Source organism: Melospiza georgiana, chromosome 1 (genome assembly GCF_028018845.1).
Source record: "Melospiza georgiana isolate bMelGeo1 chromosome 1, bMelGeo1.pri, whole genome shotgun sequence".
In the NCBI taxonomy this organism is placed as follows: Eukaryota; Metazoa; Chordata; class Aves; order Passeriformes; family Passerellidae; genus Melospiza; species Melospiza georgiana.
In genome coordinates, this window is record NC_080430.1 from 120,835,351 (window position 1) to 120,857,864 (window position 22,514).

Genomic DNA, 22,514 nt, shown 5'->3' on the forward strand with positions numbered 1-22,514 from the left:
TTACAAAAAAGTTTTTCCCCCAGAGGGTGTTTGGGCACTGGAACAGGCTCCCCAGGGAAGTGGCCACAGCATCAGGCTGACAGAGCTCAATAAGCTCTTGGGCACCTGCTGTGACTCTTGGGGTGTTTGTGAAAGGCCAGGAGTTGGACTTTGATGATCCTTGTGGGTCCCTTCCAGCTCCGCACAGTCTGTGATTCTGTTAAAATGTAATATGGGTCTGAGTTCTGCAGTCTTCTGCAGCTTCTCTGATCAGACCTGCTGTGATCTCTGGTCCCCAGGCTCTGTCCTCTTGGCTGGGAGAGACTGCCTGCCTTCCAGGGCTTTCAGTGTTGCTGTGCTATGGCAGCTTACCTGAAGATCAGTCTGTTTGGGAGGAATTTTAAAGCTATGGCGGTGTTTTGATTATAATCAGCATATTCAATTTCCCTGTGAAATAGATTGTTTGCTGTCTCAGCTTGCCCTTATTTCTGATGTTGGTGGTGCACAGTATTTGGAATATGAATGCTGCAAAATCTAAAAACTGATTTGAATAAAAGTGTGGAGTTTTACACCCTTGCAACCTACATGCTGCTGAATAACAAAATGTTGCCTTTTGCTACATCCATGTTAAATCTTTGTTTGTATCAGGACAGTGAAGATTCCTGACTCTGCAGATGGACTTGGATTCCAAATCCGGGGTTTTGGCCCATCTGTTGTCCATGCTGTTGGGAGAGGTAAGCTGTAAGAGCTGTCAATGGTACTGCTAAATAAATGTTTAATATCTAAATGACTTGGTTGAGATGAGTCAAAATTAGGTCCAGTGATCCATCTTAGATTTTTTTCCCCCAAAGTAACAAACAATATTAAATAAACTCAAATGTAATTGTTTTGTGTACTTATACTCTGTAAGCTTGGATACATCTTCCAACTCTCATTTAAAAATGTAGTTATACCAATGTAGGAAAGTTAAGTTAAAGCTGTGCATTCTTTGCAGATTAAGGAGTAGCTGAAGGATGTAATACAACTGCTTGTTGGGAACCTGTGTGTTAATTTGTTAGGTGGCTATGTGGTTCTGCAGTGTTCTGAAAACATTTTACTAAGAAATGTGCTTTTTACAAATCTTTTCAAGAGTGTTAGTGGCTTTGTCTTAGTAACTGCAGATGGTTCATGTAAATACTATTTTGGGATGTGATTTTCAGACGCTTGCTAACCTAACTCAATGTTTTTGAGCAGTGCATTTGTGCTAAAAGAAGTTGAGTTATTTCTTGCTGTCTCATGTTGCTTGTGGTAGAGCAGACTGTGTTTTCAGTTATTGTGGGACAGTTGTGTCTCATTCCCCCCTCCTGCTTTCGTAACTGAGGCATGAAAAGTGAACTGATCTGCAAAACAGCCAGATTTGAACAGAATTTGATGGCATTTTTTCTAGGTTGTGGTGCCAGAAATTAGATTTTCAAAAGAAAGACTAATAAACTACAGACTTAGTAGCTGATGTGTTAATTATTTCTGCACCTGGATCTCAAGTCAACTGCCTATCATTATTCATTAGGCACATACTTTATTCCAATTAGCCCCAACAATATGCAAGTGCTTATTTGTGTCATTTGCTAAACCTGGAAGATTTTAAGCATTTGCCTAAATAGTTTGCTGAATTGGGACCTTGGTGTTTTCTGAAGAGAGATTTGGATTTTTTTTTTTTTTTTGAGATATTAAATAAGATCTATTTATATGTTTATTTTTAAGTCTTTTTGGGGGGGGAGATTGCAATAGCTGGTAATAGTGTAATTTCCAATGTCATTCTTTTATATTAGATTTTAAACACAGCTTTAATCTAATAGTGATAATTCTGAAAATGAGGGAAGCTCATGTATATTCTGTGAGTTATTTCGTTGTCAGATATGCTCAACTGGCAAGTCGTGAAGTTGTGAGAAGCTTTCTACTTGTCAGCTCTGCAGATTCAGTCTAGCCTTTTCTTTCACAGCCCCTAGCTTCTGCAGCCCAGTCTGGCAGTCTCTAGGCAGTCGATTTTTACTTCCTTGGCACCTCTGTGGCAATATCAAGAGACATTTGGAGGCAAATGTTCAGGTAGCTGGAACTAAGGTCATACTCCAGCACTCTGTCTTTCAGGAGTGAGTTTGAATTGCAGTGAAAAGACCTGGAGACAGCTGCTCTTTTTGTAGTGCCGATTCAGTCACTAGTTTCCCAATGTGGTTATTCAATTGTGAAAATAAGTTACTGAACCAAATATTTTATGTAGTGTAAAGAGAATGTTTTGTTTTGGTGTCATGTTGTGTGTGTCCCACTCTCTGATAATTTAATTTGAGATACTCTACTTAATTGTCTTTGAGGTTTTGTTTTAAAGCTCTGAGGCCTCCTGCTATAAATGTGTTGATAGAGAAGATGGAAAAAGAACAATATATTTGGAGATGTCTTTGGAATTTAGATATTTCACTTAATGATTAACATGATACTCTAGTATGCTCTTATGCTTTATATATTGCCAGGAAAATTCTGTTTTGTATGTGAAATTGAAACACCTGAATTAAACAAGAAGATCATAAGCTTGGGTCGTATAAAAATAGGCTAAGTTGTAATTAGTGACTTTCAAGCTAGAGCCATTTTATCCTTTTGAAGTCCTTTTTTTTTTTGAGGTGAGTTTTCCACATTTCTTATTGCTAGTCAATGCTTGTTGTTTTATAAAGCAGCCTTTCGAAAATTGTCTGGTCTCTTTTATGGAAACATCTGCTGGCAAACTCCATTTTCTTGGCATCCAGCTGGTCTACAGAAGTACTCTGTGGTCAAGGGAAGTATGTAAGGATCAGTCAGAGCAGGTTCTGATTTTTAAAAAAAGAGATTTTTTTGGACTGTAAGCTTGAAAGGAGATGTTTAGAAAAAGAAGTTTGCTAACTGTGTGGGTTTTTATTAATAGGAACAGTGGCAGCTGCAGCAGGTCTCCACCCTGGCCAGTGCATAATCAAAGTGAATGGAATTAATGTCAGCAAGGAGACTCATGCAAGTGTTATTGCTCATGTCACAGCCTGCAGGAAGTACAGGCGGCCAATGCAGGTATGTCTCATTTGGTGCCCTTGCACTTTTTCTTCTAGATTTCTATTTTTGGTGAAAGTAAACAGTGTGGTGTTAATCTCTGTGCACATATCTGCTGTGTTTGAGTGGGATGAGAGGAAGGAAGGGGTGAATAAAACTGAAGGAAAGCCAATTGAAGTATAAAAGCTGAAGATTGCTCAATGGTGATGTTCAAAATCTGCTTAGTTTCTGCACTGAAATAAATATCATAGATAATTTTTATATGGTGTTTTTAAAGGGCTGTTTCAAGCATTTCTGCAGTCCTATGCTGAAAGAATTTTGAGGTATAATCTCATCTTGATAGAGAGGGAACCACAGAGCTTTCTGCCTGCTCAGCAGCAGGAGAATGAAATACATAAAACTGATCGGCTTCAGGAATTTTGTTACACTTCAGTACACAGAGAGCAGAGTGCATATATTCCATCCATAAAAGAATTCCCATCGCATTCCAGTCTTGAGAATGAGTATGTATTCAAGGACTCAAAATTTCCTTGTTTTAAATGCATGCAAATTTTGTTATCTTTGTCATCTTAGTTAAGGAGAAAATCTCCGGCATCCAAGACACAAATTTAGGAAGAAAAGCCAAACCAATCTGGATTCTATAATGTAATTTTCCAATTCTCTGCAAGTTTTTCATAAACTGTGAACCAATATTATTAATTAACTTCACAAACTCTTCAAGTATGTGTTTACTGAGGAGAAAAATCCAATTAAAATTAAGAGTGGAATCCTTCTCCCACACCTACTGCAGAGTTATAAGAATTATATAGTTAGAACTGGATCTTATAAATACAGTGTTTATGAAAATGTTCTTGGGATGTTTGTGTTTAAATGATAATACAGAATTTAAATTGTTACATGGCCTATAGAGATCAAGCTCACCTGTTCTTTAAAGGAAGATGCACTCTATTAAAGAAAAAATGTCCTGTTCACTAGTACCAAAATTGGCTAGTACAAAAGATAAATTAAATTCATTATAGCAATTTTGTTCTCTCTGTGTATAACTGTAGACTTCCTATGGATATTAGTGACATCCAAAAATAGTTGATTAATATTGGCTGGTGTGAATGCCTGGATGTTAAAAAATTACTTTGGGTTTTTTAATCGACTTGTATAATAACTTGAATTTTTTTCCTATACATAAGGGTTTTTTTAGTTTTAAAAAGTAGCTGATCATAATTCAGCAAATTACAGATAACTGAAGTTCCTTAGGCAAGAAAAACTTCATTTAGGATGCAGTATTATCAAAAATCTATGTGAGAATTGTCCAGACTGAAGTAAATGGTAGTATTCCCACTGGTGAAAAGACAGCTAAAATTAATTTCCTATTCAGAAATTTGGTGGGGTGCTTTTATTATTTTTGGAAAATGACTATGGATTTCTCCTATTTTGTAAGTACAGTGCACACAGCCTATAATTTAATTACCCAGAATATTGCAGTCTCTCCTGTAGTTCCCAATTGCATAATTGAAAGGGAATATTTTTCTGGTTCTTACATCTTTTACTTCTCAGGGTAAAAAGTCTTCCTAATTGCCTGGAGCATGAAGCTTCATTTCAGATTCCTTCAGTCAATAACTGCGTAATTTCTGTTGGACAGTGTTTATCTTCTGTCTTGTCTGAATAAAGAAAATTGAGACCAGATTTTACTTCCTGGAATTGCAATTTCTTTGCAGTGATACTAATCATGATGCGCCAGATTTATGCTTAGTTTGTTCTCCTGTAATGATTTTGAAGAACATTGCTCTAAGTCATATTGCATTAGATTGGTTGTTAACTTTTGGAAAAGGGACTTCCAGGTTGAGAAGTGAGTATTTCCTATTAGAGATTGGCACAGCAGTCTCAGTGCTACCAAGCATTGAGTAAGAGTCCACAACTCAGCACCAAGCTTTGAGGTGAACCTGAGAAGAAGTGTGGACTTCAGAAAGATTTTTGTTGATCAGCTTCTGCACAGGTGTCCTCCAGCAATCAACACAGAGCTCTGAAAGTTAAGCTTTCTTGCTCAAATATTTCATGCCATTGAGCAGAAAGCAAGGCATAGATGAATTTAGGAAACCTAGAGAACACCATACCAATGGGGTAAAGATAGAAGCTGATTGTTATATTTTAGCAAAGGATAACTGAATGTATTTGGCACTTTGCATGAACATTTTAACATTCAGCCTAAATGTTTGCCATCCTTGCTTAACTTTGAGTTTTTCCTGGAACTTCTTTTTGAATTCAGATTTGTCACAATCATGTCATTTATTCTGCTGTAGCTGTTGCAGAAGGAGTGATTAACTAACTGTTAAGCTTGTTTTAAAATGTAAAGGACAAAGAGTAGTCTGGGGCTGCCATGCTTGATAGGACCATTCACCAGGGTATGATGGACATGTGGCTGAGTTACAGACTGGGTAGAAGATGTAAGAAATACACATGGCTTCTTCTAAGGTTGAATGACACGTATAAGCCACCAATGCTGTGCTCATGTGTCACTCAGCCCCAGAAGATGGAGGACTTTTGGAGCCTGTGGTTCTTTTCTTTTGCAGGGCTGTGAGGGGGTGCTAATCTATGGGAAAAAATGAAAAAAAATTTATTACTACACTAGTAAAATATTTGTAGTCAAGGCAGAAATAAGTAATGAAGCCTGTAGTATAGGTTCTTTGTGCCATTGACACGTGGTGAAGGATTAACTGGACGTTCCCTGTCATTGGTTGATATTTCATAACTTTTGCTACCAGATTTGTGGATGCACAGCAGATTTGGGAAAGCAGAAGTTGTTTTTTTCCCCATGATTTCTTGGAGAAAAATATTTTTCAATCTGCAATTTTATTTGAAATATCTTAAATTATTTTTGACAGAGACATAAAAATTATGGATGTCATACTGTCACAGACTTCATACTGTCTCATGACAATATATGCCCTAATAAAAAATAACTTGGCAAAATTCTCTGGATTTTTTTTTAAACTTATACCTTAAAAATAGTTGCTATCAGTTGCACTTTTTCTACCTGTCTATTTTTTCTTGTTTTTCTAGCAAGATTCTATACAGTGGGTTTACAACAGCATTGAAAGTGCACAGGAAGATCTTCAGAAAGCAAACACCAAACCCTCTGGAGATGATGGAGGTGATGCCTTTGACTGTAAAGTGGAAGGTATGTGGTGCTTGTTTGATCTTGTTGCTGCTGAGAATGCTGTTATAATACAAGGAAAATGTAGACATTGGGTTTGTTTGCAGACAGGAAATTTTGACCAGATCATAAGATGGGATTTACATAAGAATTTGTTTTCTTATATATTCTAAACATATAAATTTTACATGCTATTCTTTGAAAACCAGTATCTTTCCCATTTAGAGAAAATACTTCCGTGAATACTTTGGGGAAAATCTGTTTAATTTCATTTGTAAGAAACCTAAACCAAGGCATTACCTGATTTATTTTCACCTCCAGTAATCATTTATGTCAAATTAGATACAGTAGTCATTACTGCATGGGAAATAAAAACACAACTATCCTTCAAATTATTTTCAGGCAGTTAATGTTTAGATGAAACTGCATTCATCTGCAACTCATAATTAAAGAGACAGTTAATACTTGAACTGTGCATTCATAAATGCAGTTATTGTGGTTTCATTTCTGAATGTTGACAGTTTTCATAGTGATTTTCTTCTACTTTATTTAGAAATACTCAGTTTTCCCTTTTTTGGGTCTTTCTTAATGTGTCTGGATTATAAATGAAATGGAATTAGCCCTCTTAAATAACTGGGTTTGTAAAGAAAGAGTACTGCCTGTTTGGCAGTCCAGTATTTTAACACCTACAAATCTACTGGTGTTCTGATTTTTATGTCATTCAGCCTGGTTCTTTAATGAATGTATTTAAATAGAATGATCAGAAAATACCTCTTTCTAGAATGTTTGCCTGTGTTCTTTATAGTTCATTTAATGGCCAGGACTTGTCAACTGATTTGTGTTACTTTATTTATTCTAGAGGTAATTGACAAATTTAACACCATGGCAATAATTGATGGGAAGAAAGATCATGTGAGTCTGACTGTTGACAATGTTCATCTGGAGTATGGAGTGGTTTATGAGTATGACAGCACAGCTGGAATAAAGTGCCACGTCTTGGAAAAAATGATTGAACCAAAGGGATTTTTCAGTTTGACTGCAAAGGTATGAAGCATTTTTTGTATGTTAATGTTTATTGTGTTTAATACCAGCAGAGAAACTTGTGGATTTTTTTACTCATATGATTATATGTCTTTCATTTGATACCTTATGATTGGTCACCCTTATCTCTCTGATGTTTTGGAGGATGATTGTGTGCTCAGGAGGCAAAAAGAGTTATGTTGTAATTATAAATTGAGCCTTTAAATGAAAAAAAAAAAGTTAAAAGATCTTCAAAGTCTTCCATTCCTCCTGCCCCTCTCCCTTATTTCTTATTTATCAAATACAATTTGAAATAAAGTACAAGATCTACTGAAATATCTATAAAGGCTATATACTACCCTCATCACTTAACATGCCTTTTAATTAGTTTTCTCTCACCATTATAGCAAGGCTTCAGTCTTTGCTGGGCAGTACAGCTTATCCTGTGCCCTATTTCCTAGCCTTTTTATGCAGAATATACAAGAGTATGGCACTCAGTTTTCTTTTAAGCTTTTTCAATGTGTTAGTATTCTGCCAAATTGAAGGTTTTCTAGAAGTAATGAATGAATTAATTCAGCAGCTCTGCATAATGTGTGCTGATCAAGTAAATACAGCAGATAATGTATTTCAGAGGAGCCATAGTGGTTACATTAGTAGGAAATTAGTAGCAAGTCCATTATCAGACAATGTCATGAGAAGCCAAGCAAAAATACTTATGGGTATAACTTAGCAGGGAATAGATTTAAGAAAACCTCTTTGCATCCCATCCCAAGCTTCATTTATTGTTGTTGTGCACCATTTTCTGTAATGTTATCAGGCTTTTCAGCTTTAGTTAAAAGAGATGATTAGTAAGGGGAAATTTTAGTCAACTTAATTTCATAACACACTTTTTTTGTTTTTATTATCTTAGATTCTTGAAGCACTGGCAAAAAGCGATGAACATTTTGTGCAGAATTGCAACAGCCTCAATTCCTTAAATGACGTGATCCCCACGGAACTTCAAAGTAAATTCAGTGTCATTTGCAGTGAGAAAATTGAGCATATCTACAGAAGAATCTCTAGCTATAAAAAGGTATGCCCTGCATGTCCTAAGCTTGATTATATTTGTCTTTTAAGGAAGAAACAGGGGAATGTGGTACAGTTTGAATAACTCTTCAGTGTGTCAATGGCAGTGACAAAAATGTGGCTGGAAGTTTGCTATTTTGAAGCATGAATGCCTTAACTGAGTAATTGTATCAATTGTTTTCAAGCCATTCTCTTTCTTATCCCTTTTTTAGACTTTGTGCAGTTTGTATTCTTTCTTGTTTGCTGTGTTCAGTTGCAGAGACAATCAACTGCATATTTCCGTAAAAGGGCCGTCATTCTTGTAAATGCCTTAAACCAATACTCTAGTGAATTTGCAGATGTTAACCAAAAATGTAGCAATAGCAACAGAATTTTTTTTTCTTTCTAGTGCAACTCAAATACCAGATTTTAACCCATTGATTCAACTTTTAGACCCTAGCATATCTCTTAAAAGTAGCATCTCTGTGATTTATTAGATTCACTTGGTTTAATAAAACATAATAGCATGGAAAAATGGAGAAGGCGCTGATTTTCATATGCTTGAGATCTTAATTAATGATATGTAAATGAATAAATAGCCCAGACTATGACCTCTAGTTGCTGTCTGTGCATTTCTCTATAGTTGTTTAACCAAGCAGGGTGCAAATGAATCAACCATTTGCCATTTTGTTAATGCAAACTCATTTTCTCATCCAGACCCCTAATTCCTCTCTCATGGAACCTAATTGTTGGTAGGTGAATTACTTTGTAATAGGCTCAAAATGGCTGCAAAAAAGTGGGTCTGCCCTGTCTTACCTCATTTGGGGATCTGAGTTGTGACGTTTAGAAACTGGTCTGTTCTGAGAGTTTATACATAAAATTTGAAAAGAGGGAAAAAAAGCAAAGGAAAAGGAAAGTGAATACAGGAGCTTCACACATTTGCAGAAGCTAAAAGACTAGATAATGATTTTTCCATTTTCAAAGGAAAGTAGGGAAAACTGTTAGGAATACCTGTAGGTCAGTAGTCAGTAGGATGAAAGCCAAAAAGCAGCTTGTCAGACTTCTCAAGGTGCTCTCTAAAAAGAAATGGAATAAACTGAGCTGTGTCAATGGAGACATCACAAGAATCCTGATACTGTTAGCAAAAATCTGACCTCTCCATTGTTTGCTTGAATTACAAACCTCCATGTTTCCAATTTGGTTAAAATTCAAATTACCATTTAAAAAAGCAACCCAATTAGTTGTCATATTAACAGTTACAGTTCAAGTAACATGCAGGTGATTTATATGTTTTCTGTAGCTGAAAAATTTGACTGTGATATATAGCCTCTACAGAGGAGGCCAAGACAGTAAATCAAATTTTGTTGTGCTTGCTGGATGTGAAACAAACAGCCTCAGGGAAGTTTTCATAGTTCTTACACTGTCTAGAAGTAGATATTCCTGATACAGACTGCACTTTAGATCTCATCTGCTCAAAAATCAGTAGTTTCGCAGCTTTTAATGACAATTAGTAATGCAGTGGATTTCAGGAATAGATGTGTCATTTTCCTGGCAAGGTAAAGGTAACCATAGTTACAGGAGACTTTCGGAGTGCCTGAGCCCAGCTTGGCTCCTGGTTTTACTGTGAAAGTTCTAATTCTATAAATAAAAATCTTGTGGATTTCTGCAGTTCCTACTATTATTATTATCAGAACATTTTGCTCCTAATAGACCTCGATCCAGTGCCATGAGTCCCAGATGTTTCTCAACACATATATGAGAAGAATCTTGGTCCTGACTTATGACCTGATTAAATCATAGCCAGTATTTGGTCTCTCTGGAGCAGGATGTGTGGGAGATTGAGATGTGAAATATGTACTGCTTGCAGAAGTATTTTCATCATTGAATGTCCTTAGTAGCCTTCTTAACAATTTGTGCATTCTTCAGCCTTTGAACAACTCCATAATTGGATTTCTTGTAACCCTCCAGATCTTGTTGTGATCTAAAGATTTAAATGTAATTATCCCAGCAAGTGTTCATCAGGCTGAAGTAATATGACACCAAAATAAACAGAAATTTAAGTCCCAGTACAGAAACATCTCACTTTGCAGAAAGAATATGTCTTAATTCAACTGAAGTGTTAGTAAAAAGTTGACTGATTTGAATTTTTAATGACATTCATTAGTGAAGAAACTTTGCAAGTTAACTTTGAAAATATTCTTATGCATGAGCTGTGGTTCATAGCTAAAGTAGGTCTGTGTAATATTTTGACTGGGGAGATATTGTGATTAAAACACTGAATAAATCTTTCCAGAAAAAAAATCTTCCCTGACAACAAACTGCACTGAAAATGACACATATTGACAGAAATCCTACTTGTGACTGACAAATAAATCTCTTTTCCAATTGAAGAGCTTGATCAGATGACTTGATTTTGACATAGATGCAGTTGCCGAGTGTCCAGTTCTGTCCTCACCATTTTGGGTTGACATCTTCTCATCTTAAAAACCAAATAACTCTAAGCCTATTCAAGACACTGCACAGAATTTAAGATGTTACAAGGAGAGGAGGCTAAGCACTTCATTAGAATTAGACCAAAAACTAGACAAAAATTAGACCAAAATTAGCCCAAAAATTAGACAAAAAACATTCCTCATTGCTGAGCTGATATACAGGAGGGAGAAGAGGTGCTGGGCTAGGAAAGTCTGAAAAATGTGTTTTTTTGCAGTTTTTATGTACTAGTGCTTGTCAGCTTCCTAATGTCAGTCAAAATAGGAGAATGGTTGAGGTTGGACTGTACCTCTGCAGGTCTTGTCCAGCCAACCCTGCTTAAGCAGGGCCACCTAGAGATGGTCACCCAGGACAATCTTTGAGGAGGGAGATCTGACCTCTCTTCCCTGAACCTCTCTGATCAACTGGGCCAGTGCTCAGTCACCCTCACAGTGCAAAAGTGTTTCTTGACATTCGGAGGAAAATCCTGTGTTTAAGTTTGGGCCCATTGCCTCTGTTCCTGGCACTGGACAGCCCTGGAAAGAGCCTGGCTTTGTCCTCTTTGCCCCATTCCTTCAGGTATTCCTCGACGTTGATGTGTTTCCCCCTGAGCTTTCTCTTCTCCAGCCTGGAGGGTCCCAGCTCTCTCAGCATTTCCTCACAGGAGATGCTCCAGTCCCTGAATCATCTCAGAGGGCTCAACTCCACTGGGCTCTCTCCAATGTGCCCATGTCTATTTATGTGAAGCCCAGGTTTGGACCCAGGACTCGAGGGGAGGCCTCACTGGTGCTGAGGAGAAGAACAGGATCAGCTCCCTCCAACCCCTGGCAATGCTTCTCCTAATGCAGGAGCATAAGATGTATCTTATTAAAGAGGACTTCCTCCTTCCCAAATAGGAAATCCAGAATTCATATTTTCTGATTTTTTCTTTATGATAGCTTCAGACAAAAATTTCATGGATTTTAGGAAAATACTGGCTTGAAAACATTGACAGGAGATTTTAAATGTCATGAGCAGTAGAGCAGTTTCAGACTTCCTCCTCAGAAAAACAATTGATTTTTTATTTCGTTCCATGGGAAATAAATTATATCTCTCTGTTACAAATGTATTTATATGTCTTAAAACGTAATTTGCTTCAAAAAACAACCCCTTAAAAGCGTAAAATGAAAAATATTTTTCTTTCCCTTTTAGAGAAAGGTGGAAATTATGGAATCAAGATACCTTAAGTCAAGGATGACTGAAATATTTTAAGCTTTTATTTTCTAGTTAGGTACACAAGAATTGTTAGCTACATGCAGACACAAGAAGAGCTGATAATCAAAATTTGGTTTTATTTCTTCTAGTTTTCTAGAGTATTAAAAAACAGAGCTTGGCCCACCTTCAAACAAGCTAAGTCAAAGATTTCACCACTTCACAGCAGTGATTTCTGTCCAACCAATTGCCATATCAATGTGATGGAAGTGTCTTACCCTAAGACCTCAACTTCCCTTGGTAGTGCCTTTGGTGTTCAGCTGGACAGCAGAAAACATTCTTCCCACGAGAAGGAAAATAAAAACACTGATCAAGGTAAGTTAATTGAGCTTGAAAGAGCTACTTCCTGTGCTTCTGATATAGAGTCTTAAAAGGTAATCAGTTTAAGTTTATAGCCCAAATATTAAAATTGAGGACAAGTCTTTCTGAAATGACCCTTCTTTTGATTTTTAGTTTTATTTTACAGCATAATAACGGGTAGTCATAATTTCACAATAACTTTTTCCTAAATAGCTTCACTTTGAAATGCAAATAAAATGCAAAATAAAATAAGTACTTGAATTTTAAACAGAAAAATATTTCAGCGTCTGTTAGGTATTTTACTAACTTCAAAATGTATGTTGAAGAAAAGATAATGATGAAATCCCTTTGGATTATTCCCAGGTAAACTGAGTCCCATGATTTATGTCCAGCATACCATTACTACTATGGCTGCCCCTTCAGGACAGTCTCTTGGCCAGCAGGAGGGCCATGGCCTGAGGTACCTCTTAAAAGAAGAAGACTTAGAAACACAAGATGTCTATCAAAAGTTGCTGTTCAAATTACAAGCTGCACTGAAAGAGGTGGAAACGTGTGTCTGCCAAATAGATGAGTAAGTAAATGTTACCATCTGGACTTGTCTTTAACTTTTCCATAGAAGAAAATGATAAATCTGGGCGATGCTTTTGTGTAGCACAGGATTCAATGCTGACTTCAGACAGAATCGAAGTAAAGTAAAAAATTTAAGTGCAGCTAATGTTGTATTTTGATCTTTTTTGCAGCATGCCTGACTTTTTTTCCCCACAGTTTGTAGATTTTTTCCATTTTGTAGATTTTCTTTAGAATGTGGCGAAGTTAATTAATTTGAAGTGAGGAAAATATGAGGCACACAATGTCACCTACAATTTCACTAAGAATGGAAACAAAGGGCAGAGGTATAAAAATGGCCTTTATTTAACTCTTCAGGTATTGCTGAATAGTCCCACAGATGAATTTTTGGGTGAGACATTACTCACCTACAGGGAGAGCATTAATTTGTTAGAAATTTTTCAAAACCAAATTGACCTTAAGGAAGAGCTATGGATTTAGGGAGAGCCACCCTGGAGTTAGTAGGACATTTGGCTTGAATGTGGGAGACTCAAAGTCTCATCACAGTTAGTCCTAATTGAGGACAAGGATTTATAACTTGCTTTTTCTTTTGCAAAGTGGGTGAGTTGACTCCTGGGCTATTTAATTGGGATAAGGATGAAGAAGGATAAGAGTTATTTAAGTTTTGAGAGATCCCATATGTAATGCAAATGTCAGAAATTAATTTTGAAAACAAAAACAGCAAAATTTTTTGAGTTTAAAAGACAATCTGTCAGGATCTGCAGTTTAGATAAGTGGTGTGTCATTGTTTCTCGTGCTATCTTGAAGATTGTAGTGTGATTTGTCCTTTCATGTGTACTTAAGGTGGGATTTCTTTTTCTTTTTCATGTTCTCATAGTAGTCGTAATAGTTATGTAAGTAATTGTAATTATTATAAGTAATTGTAATGTATCACATACTGCAGTGGGAATGAAAACAAGAATTGACTCAGTATTTTTAAGAAAATGTTTCCTGTACCTTTACATAGTTCTGGTACTTATCGTGCTGAAGATGAAGTAAATTAATTAAATTCATGATAATTTCAGTGCTTGGGTGCACTTAGAAATGACTATCTGTAAAGCCTGTGTTGTCTCTCTTCCTCATGGAAGTCAGAATATTATATATGGAATTTTATTCAATACTTCAGGAAGTTCAGCTGCCATTATGCCACACCTTTCCTTTCTACTCCCTTGAGCTTGTGATGCAAAAGCACAGGAAATTCTGAGCCTTTCTTTTGTATAAATGTATGTATAAATACACACACTCACAGAAAAATTGTGCACAAACACAAGGGTTCACTTTTTTCATTCCTAAATTTTCTGTACACTGACCTTGTAGCTGATCTTGTATGAGGTGCGCAGATGTATTTAGCAAATTTTACCTTTGGCTGATTGGAAGACTGTGTCTTTGACTTTTCATGCTTTATTCCTCATGGACATTGAGTGGACTGCCAGTGAGTAATTACTGTAGAGGAAAGCAGTTCTAAAGAGGAAACAGGATAGCCAAGAGACCTACTTAAAAGTGCTGAACAGGGAAGAGTGAGCAATTCAGAGGCGTGTGGTATATTAGAACATTGTTACAGATGCTAATTAACTCTTGAAATTTAGGACTAAAGAAACAAAAGATAGAGTGACATGATAGATAATCCAACAGCCATGCTTTAATTAGAAATTTTGATACTTAAACATCTGGGAGGAAATGCTTGATTTTGTGCTTTTTATAAGGACAGTAGAATTTATTTTTTCTGTTGTGGCGTAGTAACAATAAAATCAATGTCTGTTTTTATTGAATTGATTATTATCCTAAACAATCCTCATTATTTTAATATTCTTGGGATGGATAATATGAACATGGTATCTATCACAATTTTTAATTTATGTTGATATTGTGTGACAGAAAAATTGGACCACTAAATAAATGGTAGCCTTTATACTTTGTGTTGAAAACTTGCTCATGCATGTTACTAGAGGTCTCTGCTCTGTGTTGAGGTCAGTGCTGGTCTGTGTTTCCCCTCACAAAATCTTGGGGCAGTGTTATCTGCTCAACTTCTGCTGTCTGTTAGTGAATTAAAAAATGAGTATTTCATCTGAAGAGCAGGTCTGTGAGAGCCTATGGATTATGGCAAGGGAACATTTAAGAGAAGATTTTGTACTCCTAATATTTTCTGCATAGGAGTTTATAAGACGGTTTGCTGATGAGTTTTGGCTGGATAAGTGATGTAGTACTGACAGAGAGAGAGAGAGAGAAATACCCACAGTAAATGTATCCCCTTTCCACAGCCTCTCCAGGCTCCACTGTGCTCACATTCAAATAATTTAATGGAATCCCAATAGTTCTTTAGTGATGCTGCAGATACCCCATGTTGCTGCTAGGTGTTACACAGAAATAAGTCCTTTTTTTCAAATTATGTTCTATATGGTGGCTCTGCTGGGTTCTTGGCTCATGCACTCAGTGCTCTCCCACCATCCCAGCTCTTTTTTGGAAAGATGTCTTTTGGGATCAAACAAGAGGCTCGAACATTTTTCAAGCCTCTGTGGAGTGAGGAAAAGGCAGAGAAGGTTTTTTGTTACTGCCTTTTTTAATTCTTTGACTAATCATAGCAGGTTTTGTTTGTCAGGGTTGTGTTGACTTGGGTTGCACAGGAGTAATTCCACAGGAGAGGATTTTTTTTTAAGATTTAAGTTTCCGTGTTTCATTGAAATATTCTTCATAGAGACTCTCTAGCTGTTAGTTACTATTCACTCGTGATTCTTCTTTGAGAGCTAGATATCTAAGGTAATTTTGTTTGGTCTAGGCCCATCTCTGGAGAAAATGTATTGTGCATGTGTTGTGTTTAAGAAGAAAAACAAAAGTATATTTAAGCAAGATTATTGGGGAGGACATATATCCAGGTTTTTATTTTAAACTCCCTGGAGTGAGTTTATTAGAGCACATCAGTGACTTCAGTAACAACTTTCTCCAGGACTTGGTAACCCAAAGTTCCATCTTTCGCTCGTGATAGTTCAGCAAAAAAATTTTCCTTAGAAGAAGAGCCTGCCTGCTGAGAGAAATGGAAAAGCCCCCTTAGGACAAGATCCAGCTACCTTAATCAGTCTTTTACTGAGCTCTTGGCAGCAGTGACTAAACAGTCACATAAAAGAAGGGGCTATAATAGTCTGTCTGTGTCTTGACAAATAATTACTCAGGGGAAGATATTTTCAGGAGCTGAAATTGCAGTTCATTATACTTGTTTCTTAATCTTGATTATTTTCTTGCAACAACAAAATCCCTGAGAAGTTACTAGAATTAACTTTTATTTTTAAGTGGATGAGAGTGGGAACACAAGAAGAAGCAAAAGTATAGGTTTATCTTGGTCCTTATCTCATCTTTCAACAGGCAGAACTAGATGGTCTTTTTGAAATCAACCTCTTGGTTTAAGAGCAGTGTTAGAATTTCTGCCATGAATTTGTCTAATCTTTTTTTGAACTCCTTAGATATTTCTTACTAAGAAAATAGATTTTACAGGTATGAAGAACGATTTCCTATGGTTTCTGCTTCCATAAGACATTTATTTTAGGACAAGTTCAAAAACACATATGCTCTAGCATGAGATTTACACTGAACACTGATGTAAAATATGAGTCCCATCTCTCTTCCTGTACTCATGGAATTATGCTTGTCAGTGACTGGAAAGAACTGAGTTGGGATTTCATACTGCTATGAAGTGTTAGGGCATAATGTAGCCCAAAAGAAATCAGTCTATTGGAGGGGTGAGTTTAAATTCTGGTGAAATTATACCTTTAGTATAATTTTTCTGGATTCTAGTTGCAGTTCAGATCAGTATCTTTAGCTGTGTGTGGGATAAAATCTGTCTATTCCCATCAGTGGGGAGAATTTCATGTAAGAAGATCTAACCTACTTTTGAATCCTACCATGTAGTTGGTAAGAAAGTTTGCCAGTTGACCATTCTGACAGTTTCTTCAATAAAACTCTGTGACTATTTCTAAGTAGTTCAAAGCGAAAATAAAAGTTTAGTTCAGTGTTCTCTGATTTCACGTAGTTAGCAAGTAGTTTTTGCAAGAAAAATGCTACTTTTGAAATCCCAATAGTAATTTGAAAATGTGATTTTAATGGAGTGTTTGAGCAATAGGAATTAAAGGACAATTGCCCATTATTGCTGTTCTGATCTTGAAAGTAAATTAGAGCATCTCAGTATGAATTAATCATCCAAGAATATGAATTTTTCACTGCCAGTATTTCTGCATGTTCTAAAAGTAGCAATCTGCACTGTTCTCTCTTCTTGGCTGGATGTCACTTTTGTGCTCGTCACAGACGCCTGTATATTAATCATCAGTTTTACTAGTGATAATGGCTCAGACACTTTGAATGTCACGAAGTACACAGAGATGTTAATAAAGATCATTAAAATGCCCTAGTAGAATAGTTTGTGGTGCACACTGGCATGTCTTGTACAGTATTAACTGGGAAAATACATGCTTTGCACAGACATACAGTTACTTTCATTTGTTTTCTTGATTTGTGCTAAGTGCAGGATTCATATTTAAAAATATGTTAATTAGTTATATTAATATGCAGTTTGACCCCAAGTGTCCAAGAATGTGCTGTATTTCTTCTCCAGCTGGAATCATTGCTTTCATACATGATGAAGAATTTGGTAAGGTTAGTGGGTTTCACTGTTAGACTTTCTGACAACAGAATGTGTCAGTTCCTTCCCTTGTTTCAAATAAATATTGACTGAATTAAGATATTCCCTTCACACATTATAGAAAATTGGAGGATGCTGATGATAAATGTTGTCTGGTTGCTAGCTCACTTTTGAAAAATATGAATTTGCCTTTATTTTTGTGTGTTTCACAGCCTTCTTTCTTCAATAACATATTCTCCCAAATCTGAACGCAAAACACCTGAGCCTTTAATACCAGCAGACAGTGATAACGAAAAGGGGGAAAGGAATGGGAAGAAAGTCTGTTTCAGTGTAACAGGTGATGAGCAAGAAGATTCTGGTCATGATACCATCAGTAACAGGGATTCTTACAGGTAACTTTATTATTAATATTTTTATTTTTCAACTGAATCAAATATGGAAGCTTGTAAAGTATAAAGTGGTTATGAAGACGACTAGAATATGATTCTGACATTATTAATGGAGGAGTAACTAGCCTCAGATGTGTGAAGTAAAGTGTTATGAATACAGATTAGTTATTATATCTTAGTTGCCCAAATCTGGATAGGATATCACAACCAAAGATGTAAAACCTTACTTTAGATTACTTGTCTTACAAAAACTAGAAATGACTGGTTATTATGTCTCCAACAACAAACAAAATATCTACCATGGAAAGCAACTGTTCTTTCTGATCTAAAGAAAAATATAGTATTTATCAACATATATTTCTCACCTTCTTTCACTCTAAATACTGTAGCATCAACTCACCTCTGGAATTTGAAATGCGTACTGTGAATGTGAAGATTAATAATTTTGAAAAGGAAGGAGTAATTATAGCAAGTATAGTTCTTATATAGAGGATACTCTCTTGCTTAGAGAAAATTGGCTAATGATATAAAAATGAAATTCAAATTTTAGCTGCAAGTAAAATGAGAGTTCATTATTTCAGTATCATTATCATGCTCAGAAATTAGAATCTCAGTAGGTTTATCATTCTTCTACAGAACTCTGTGTTGCTGAGATCTCTTCCCTAAGCTGTATTTGATTACTGCAGCCTGGTAGATATGAACTCCTCATCAGAGTAGAAAGAGAACTACACAGATGTAAACACAGAGATAGTTTGCACAGAATAAGTTCATTTTGTTCTTACCATGGTGAACATGCAGGCAAAGTTCTTGGTCCAGCAGAAGCACATTTAGAGTTTGCTGCATGTTCATGATGTGTCAAACTGACTGTTCAGAGCTGTTCCAGTGGTGTGTGCTTGCTCCTGTTGAGGGGTTTCCCAGCTGGCACAGGATTTGTATGTGGAGAAAGAAGGTGTGACCCAGGACATGAGTGTCTCTTTGTTCAAAACATTTTCTTTATTCTGATTCCTCTCCTTTACAGTCCATTCTGGCTGTGTAGGAATAATAAAACCTAGGGTTCCATATGCAGAACAATCATAAAATTTGTGCCTTAAAGACAAGTCTTGGAGTGAGATTAGAATGTTTTTTTCTTTGCTTAAATAATTGTATTAGTCAATACTTAAAAATCTCCAGCTCTCATAATGCCACAGTGGTTATTATTGGAACTGTTTGGCTAATTTCAGCCATTATAATGCTCTCATTTTGTGTAGAGTCTCCTTCTAAACCTTAGAATACAACACAAAAATCATGCAGAATGATACAGCAAATGCATCTAATCTGTTTCTCATTTTCCTGTGTTTTATTTTCTCATGCTTTGCACAACCCAGTTTTAATTAACCTTCATCTCCCCTTTGGAGACTTTAATAAGTGAATAGAGTTAGTTAGAAAACATTTCTTAATATCCAGCCAGAAATTTTTAATACTCCTTGGGACTGTTCACCCACTATTAGGAACATGTTGTTACTGATGTCTTTTCATCTACTTAATGGTTATGATTGTAATTACATCATATTGCTTCATTTAAAAGTTTAACTCCTTCACTTACCTCGTTGACTACTAGGTCCAAAACATGTACATTAGCCAGGAAATGTAAGTCACTCTCCCTAAATTAGTGAAAAGTCACTTCCGTATCTACACAAATAAAGAAAACAAATAGGGAGCACATGTATAACTGCAGTGCTATTTTAAGAATGGACATGTTAATCTTGGTAAGTGGGTACACCCAAATAATAAAACAAGACCCATATCATTATGTATAAACCTCCCTTAGGTACACTTTTACATTATCTTACATTCACTTGGGTTTTTAAGACTCCCTCTGCTGGATAATTACTTAAGCATCTCCTGCATTGAAACGAAATGATTTTCATATGGCTAAACAACTCGGAAGGCTTTGAATTCAGATATATCTTCATAGGATTTTTAGTACAAAAGTCTGTATTTCACTCTGGTTTTGCTACAGGAGTAGGTATATCTCCATGCATTTTCTGTACAGAACAAATTTTTTTTGAGAGAAAAGAGCAGAAAAAAATTACAAATTTAAATCCCAAAATCTCCCTATTAGAGCAATGTGGGTGAGATTTCATATGCATAGAAGTTTTGACTGAAGCCACAGATGTAAATATCTATACATCTCTAAAAAAAGGAACAGCTGGAAGAGATGGGATCATGAACTGTTTTGGCTGACAAGGCAAATAGTTTGTAATTTCAGTTTCACTGCTACTCAAATGGATCAAATCTCTTGTAAACCCACAGTGAGACTCTTGTTATGCAAGTTGTAAAGACTCAATGTTTGTATTAGCCGTGCACCAGGAGAAAATGTGAAGTAAATAAAACATTTGAGGCCACAGATTCAAAAACTACCACCCATGCAAGAAAAGTTGGTTGTTTTGCATTCAAAGTCTGTATTACTATTCTGCAAGTACTTGTTCACAGGTAAGGGGAAGGGAGATAATTGAAGCATCTATTTTGGGAATCCGGTCTCCTGAGTCTTAGCAGGACTGCAGATTAAATGAAAGTCTAAGCACAGGGACCTTCATTGTGTATAAAGAATTACACAGATCATCTCATCATTAAATTTAGGATGGGAAGGGGAAAGAATTTCCATAACTTTTTTTACAAAGCCTGTGTTAAAGGACATAGCTTTATTTATTTTTTTGTTTTGTGTTTTATTTTCTAGTGACTGCAACAGCAATAGGAACTCCATTGCCTCTTTCACCAGCATTTGTAGCAGCCAGTGCAGTTCTTATTTTCACAGTGATGAAATGGATTCAGGTATGTTTAGAAAATTCATCTATGAATCTGTCTTCTTTTCCTTTTATTAAATTTATTATTTTCATTCGCCGGGCAGTTTTATTGTTTTCATTTTAAAAATCACATCCTCCTTAGCAATAGAAGCTCATAATTTTGCTTCTACCTAGCTAGTGCTTCACTTAGGAATCCTTCTGTAAAAGAGAGCCAACATTCCATTATGTCTGTGAATAGGCTGTATTAGAGCTCCTGGAGTCCTGTTTTTCATGTCTTGGGAGTGCACTGTGTTGCACAGAGTGAGGAGCATTTTAGGTGAGTGTGGAATGCTCTCCTGGCCAGTGTCAGCACCTAGGCAGCAGGATATGGCTCTGTGTGTGTTTATAGGAAGGAATGTGAGACCACATAGGACCATGTTCTTGTTTATGCCTCGACAAATTGCATTTAAGTAATTGCAGCTGCTAATAGGAATGGGATGGAATTTAACTGCATGGAGAAGGAGGTCATATACTCAGGGACTAATAATAAAAAAAAATATTTGCTCTAAGCTGGGAGTTTATCATTTGGGAATGATGTAGGGAAAGAAAAAACTGAGTATATTATGAATATGACCCCCCAGTGAGGCCTGGCCATATCTTTTATTGTTCATTGTACCAGGAGAGATATTTTCAGTTGAACAGGAAAATATTAAGACATTATGCAAGGTATCTGAGATACCTTGTGAATTATGCAGCGTAATGTGAATAAGACAGAATTTCATTTCCAGAAATGATACATGCTTACACAGCAACGCTAGTACAGAGTAAAGGATGAAGGACATAATAATTGTTAATAAAAGAGGAGAGACCCAGGGTCCATATCTTCAGCTTAAGATAAGAATGAGCTGATATAGTCTTGTGTAGCCTCAAGCTGATGCCTAAAAGAACATGTCTTGGCTAGCCAAGCACAGATGCAGTGCTTTAGATGACAAATACTGCTGCTCAGGGAAACTCACACTCTCTGCTGGCTTAATTTTTAGCTGGTTCCAAAGCTAACCTGGTCAAGTCCAGACCAGGAGTTTTGGGCACTGTGCTCTCTTGCAATTTAAATCCTGTGAAGGAGTAAAATGGTTGTAAGAACTAGAGGAGCTAAAAAAAATCAAGGACAAAAAAGTGCCGTTAAAGTGTTTCACTGACATAAGAAAAATGAGTCTAGATTAACCTTGAATAAATTTGAATAATAAATTATCAAGTGGCTACTTCTTGTCTGTAACCAATATCAGGGAGGAAAACCAGTTTTAAGCTCAATTTTTCAACCTTTTTTGAAAGAGTTCAAGGTATGTTGCCTGTTGTCTGAAAGAGCAAGTGACGGGGCAGTGACCTAAAAGAGTCCTCCTCCTTTGCACTTTCTTAGGAGATGATGTGCTTTGTGCTGCTAAAAGCTTCATGTCAAATAATTTGGGTGCTGTATTTTTGCTGAATTACTGAAATCTCAGAACCATTCAGTTAGCAAGAGCGTTAGGACTGTGAATTATCTGTAGAGTTCTTATAAAAACTTCACACTGAATGCATTTCAGTGACTTTGTGGTCTGCTGTGTTAGGTTCGCACTACTTGGCCCTTTAGTCTGGAGTTCTAGTTAGTTCTAGTATGTTCTCTAGAAGAGAAGAATTGTGTGTTCTGGTCACAGAGCTGTTGAGGTTTCAAGGGACCTTTTAGAATGATCTGGTCTAGTCTCCTCCTCAAGCAGGCTCATCTAGAGCAGGTCTTTCAGAACCATGACCAGTTGGGTTTTGCATATAGTCCTTTCTTTAAGAGCTATTTCTGTATTATCAAGTAACTAATAAATGCAAAATATGTGGGGAGAGCAGTTACTATAGTC

General features: G+C 36.4%; 1 protein-coding gene across 1 annotated transcript in view; it reads left to right on the forward strand.

The window, feature by feature from the left end:
* Positions 1 to 22,514, forward strand: part of PREX2 (phosphatidylinositol-3,4,5-trisphosphate dependent Rac exchange factor 2) — a 171,532-nt gene that overhangs the window by 85,357 nt on the left and 63,661 nt on the right. The window contains exons 20-28 of the mRNA XM_058031486.1: positions 628 to 713; positions 2,906 to 3,042; positions 6,076 to 6,193; positions 7,029 to 7,213; positions 8,100 to 8,261; positions 12,046 to 12,268; positions 12,617 to 12,824; positions 17,696 to 17,875; positions 20,589 to 20,683. Coding sequence (XP_057887469.1) covers positions 628 to 713; positions 2,906 to 3,042; positions 6,076 to 6,193; positions 7,029 to 7,213; positions 8,100 to 8,261; positions 12,046 to 12,268; positions 12,617 to 12,824; positions 17,696 to 17,875; positions 20,589 to 20,683 — 1,394 coding nt within the window. The remainder of the gene's footprint in view (positions 1 to 627; positions 714 to 2,905; positions 3,043 to 6,075; positions 6,194 to 7,028; positions 7,214 to 8,099; positions 8,262 to 12,045; positions 12,269 to 12,616; positions 12,825 to 17,695; positions 17,876 to 20,588; positions 20,684 to 22,514) is intronic.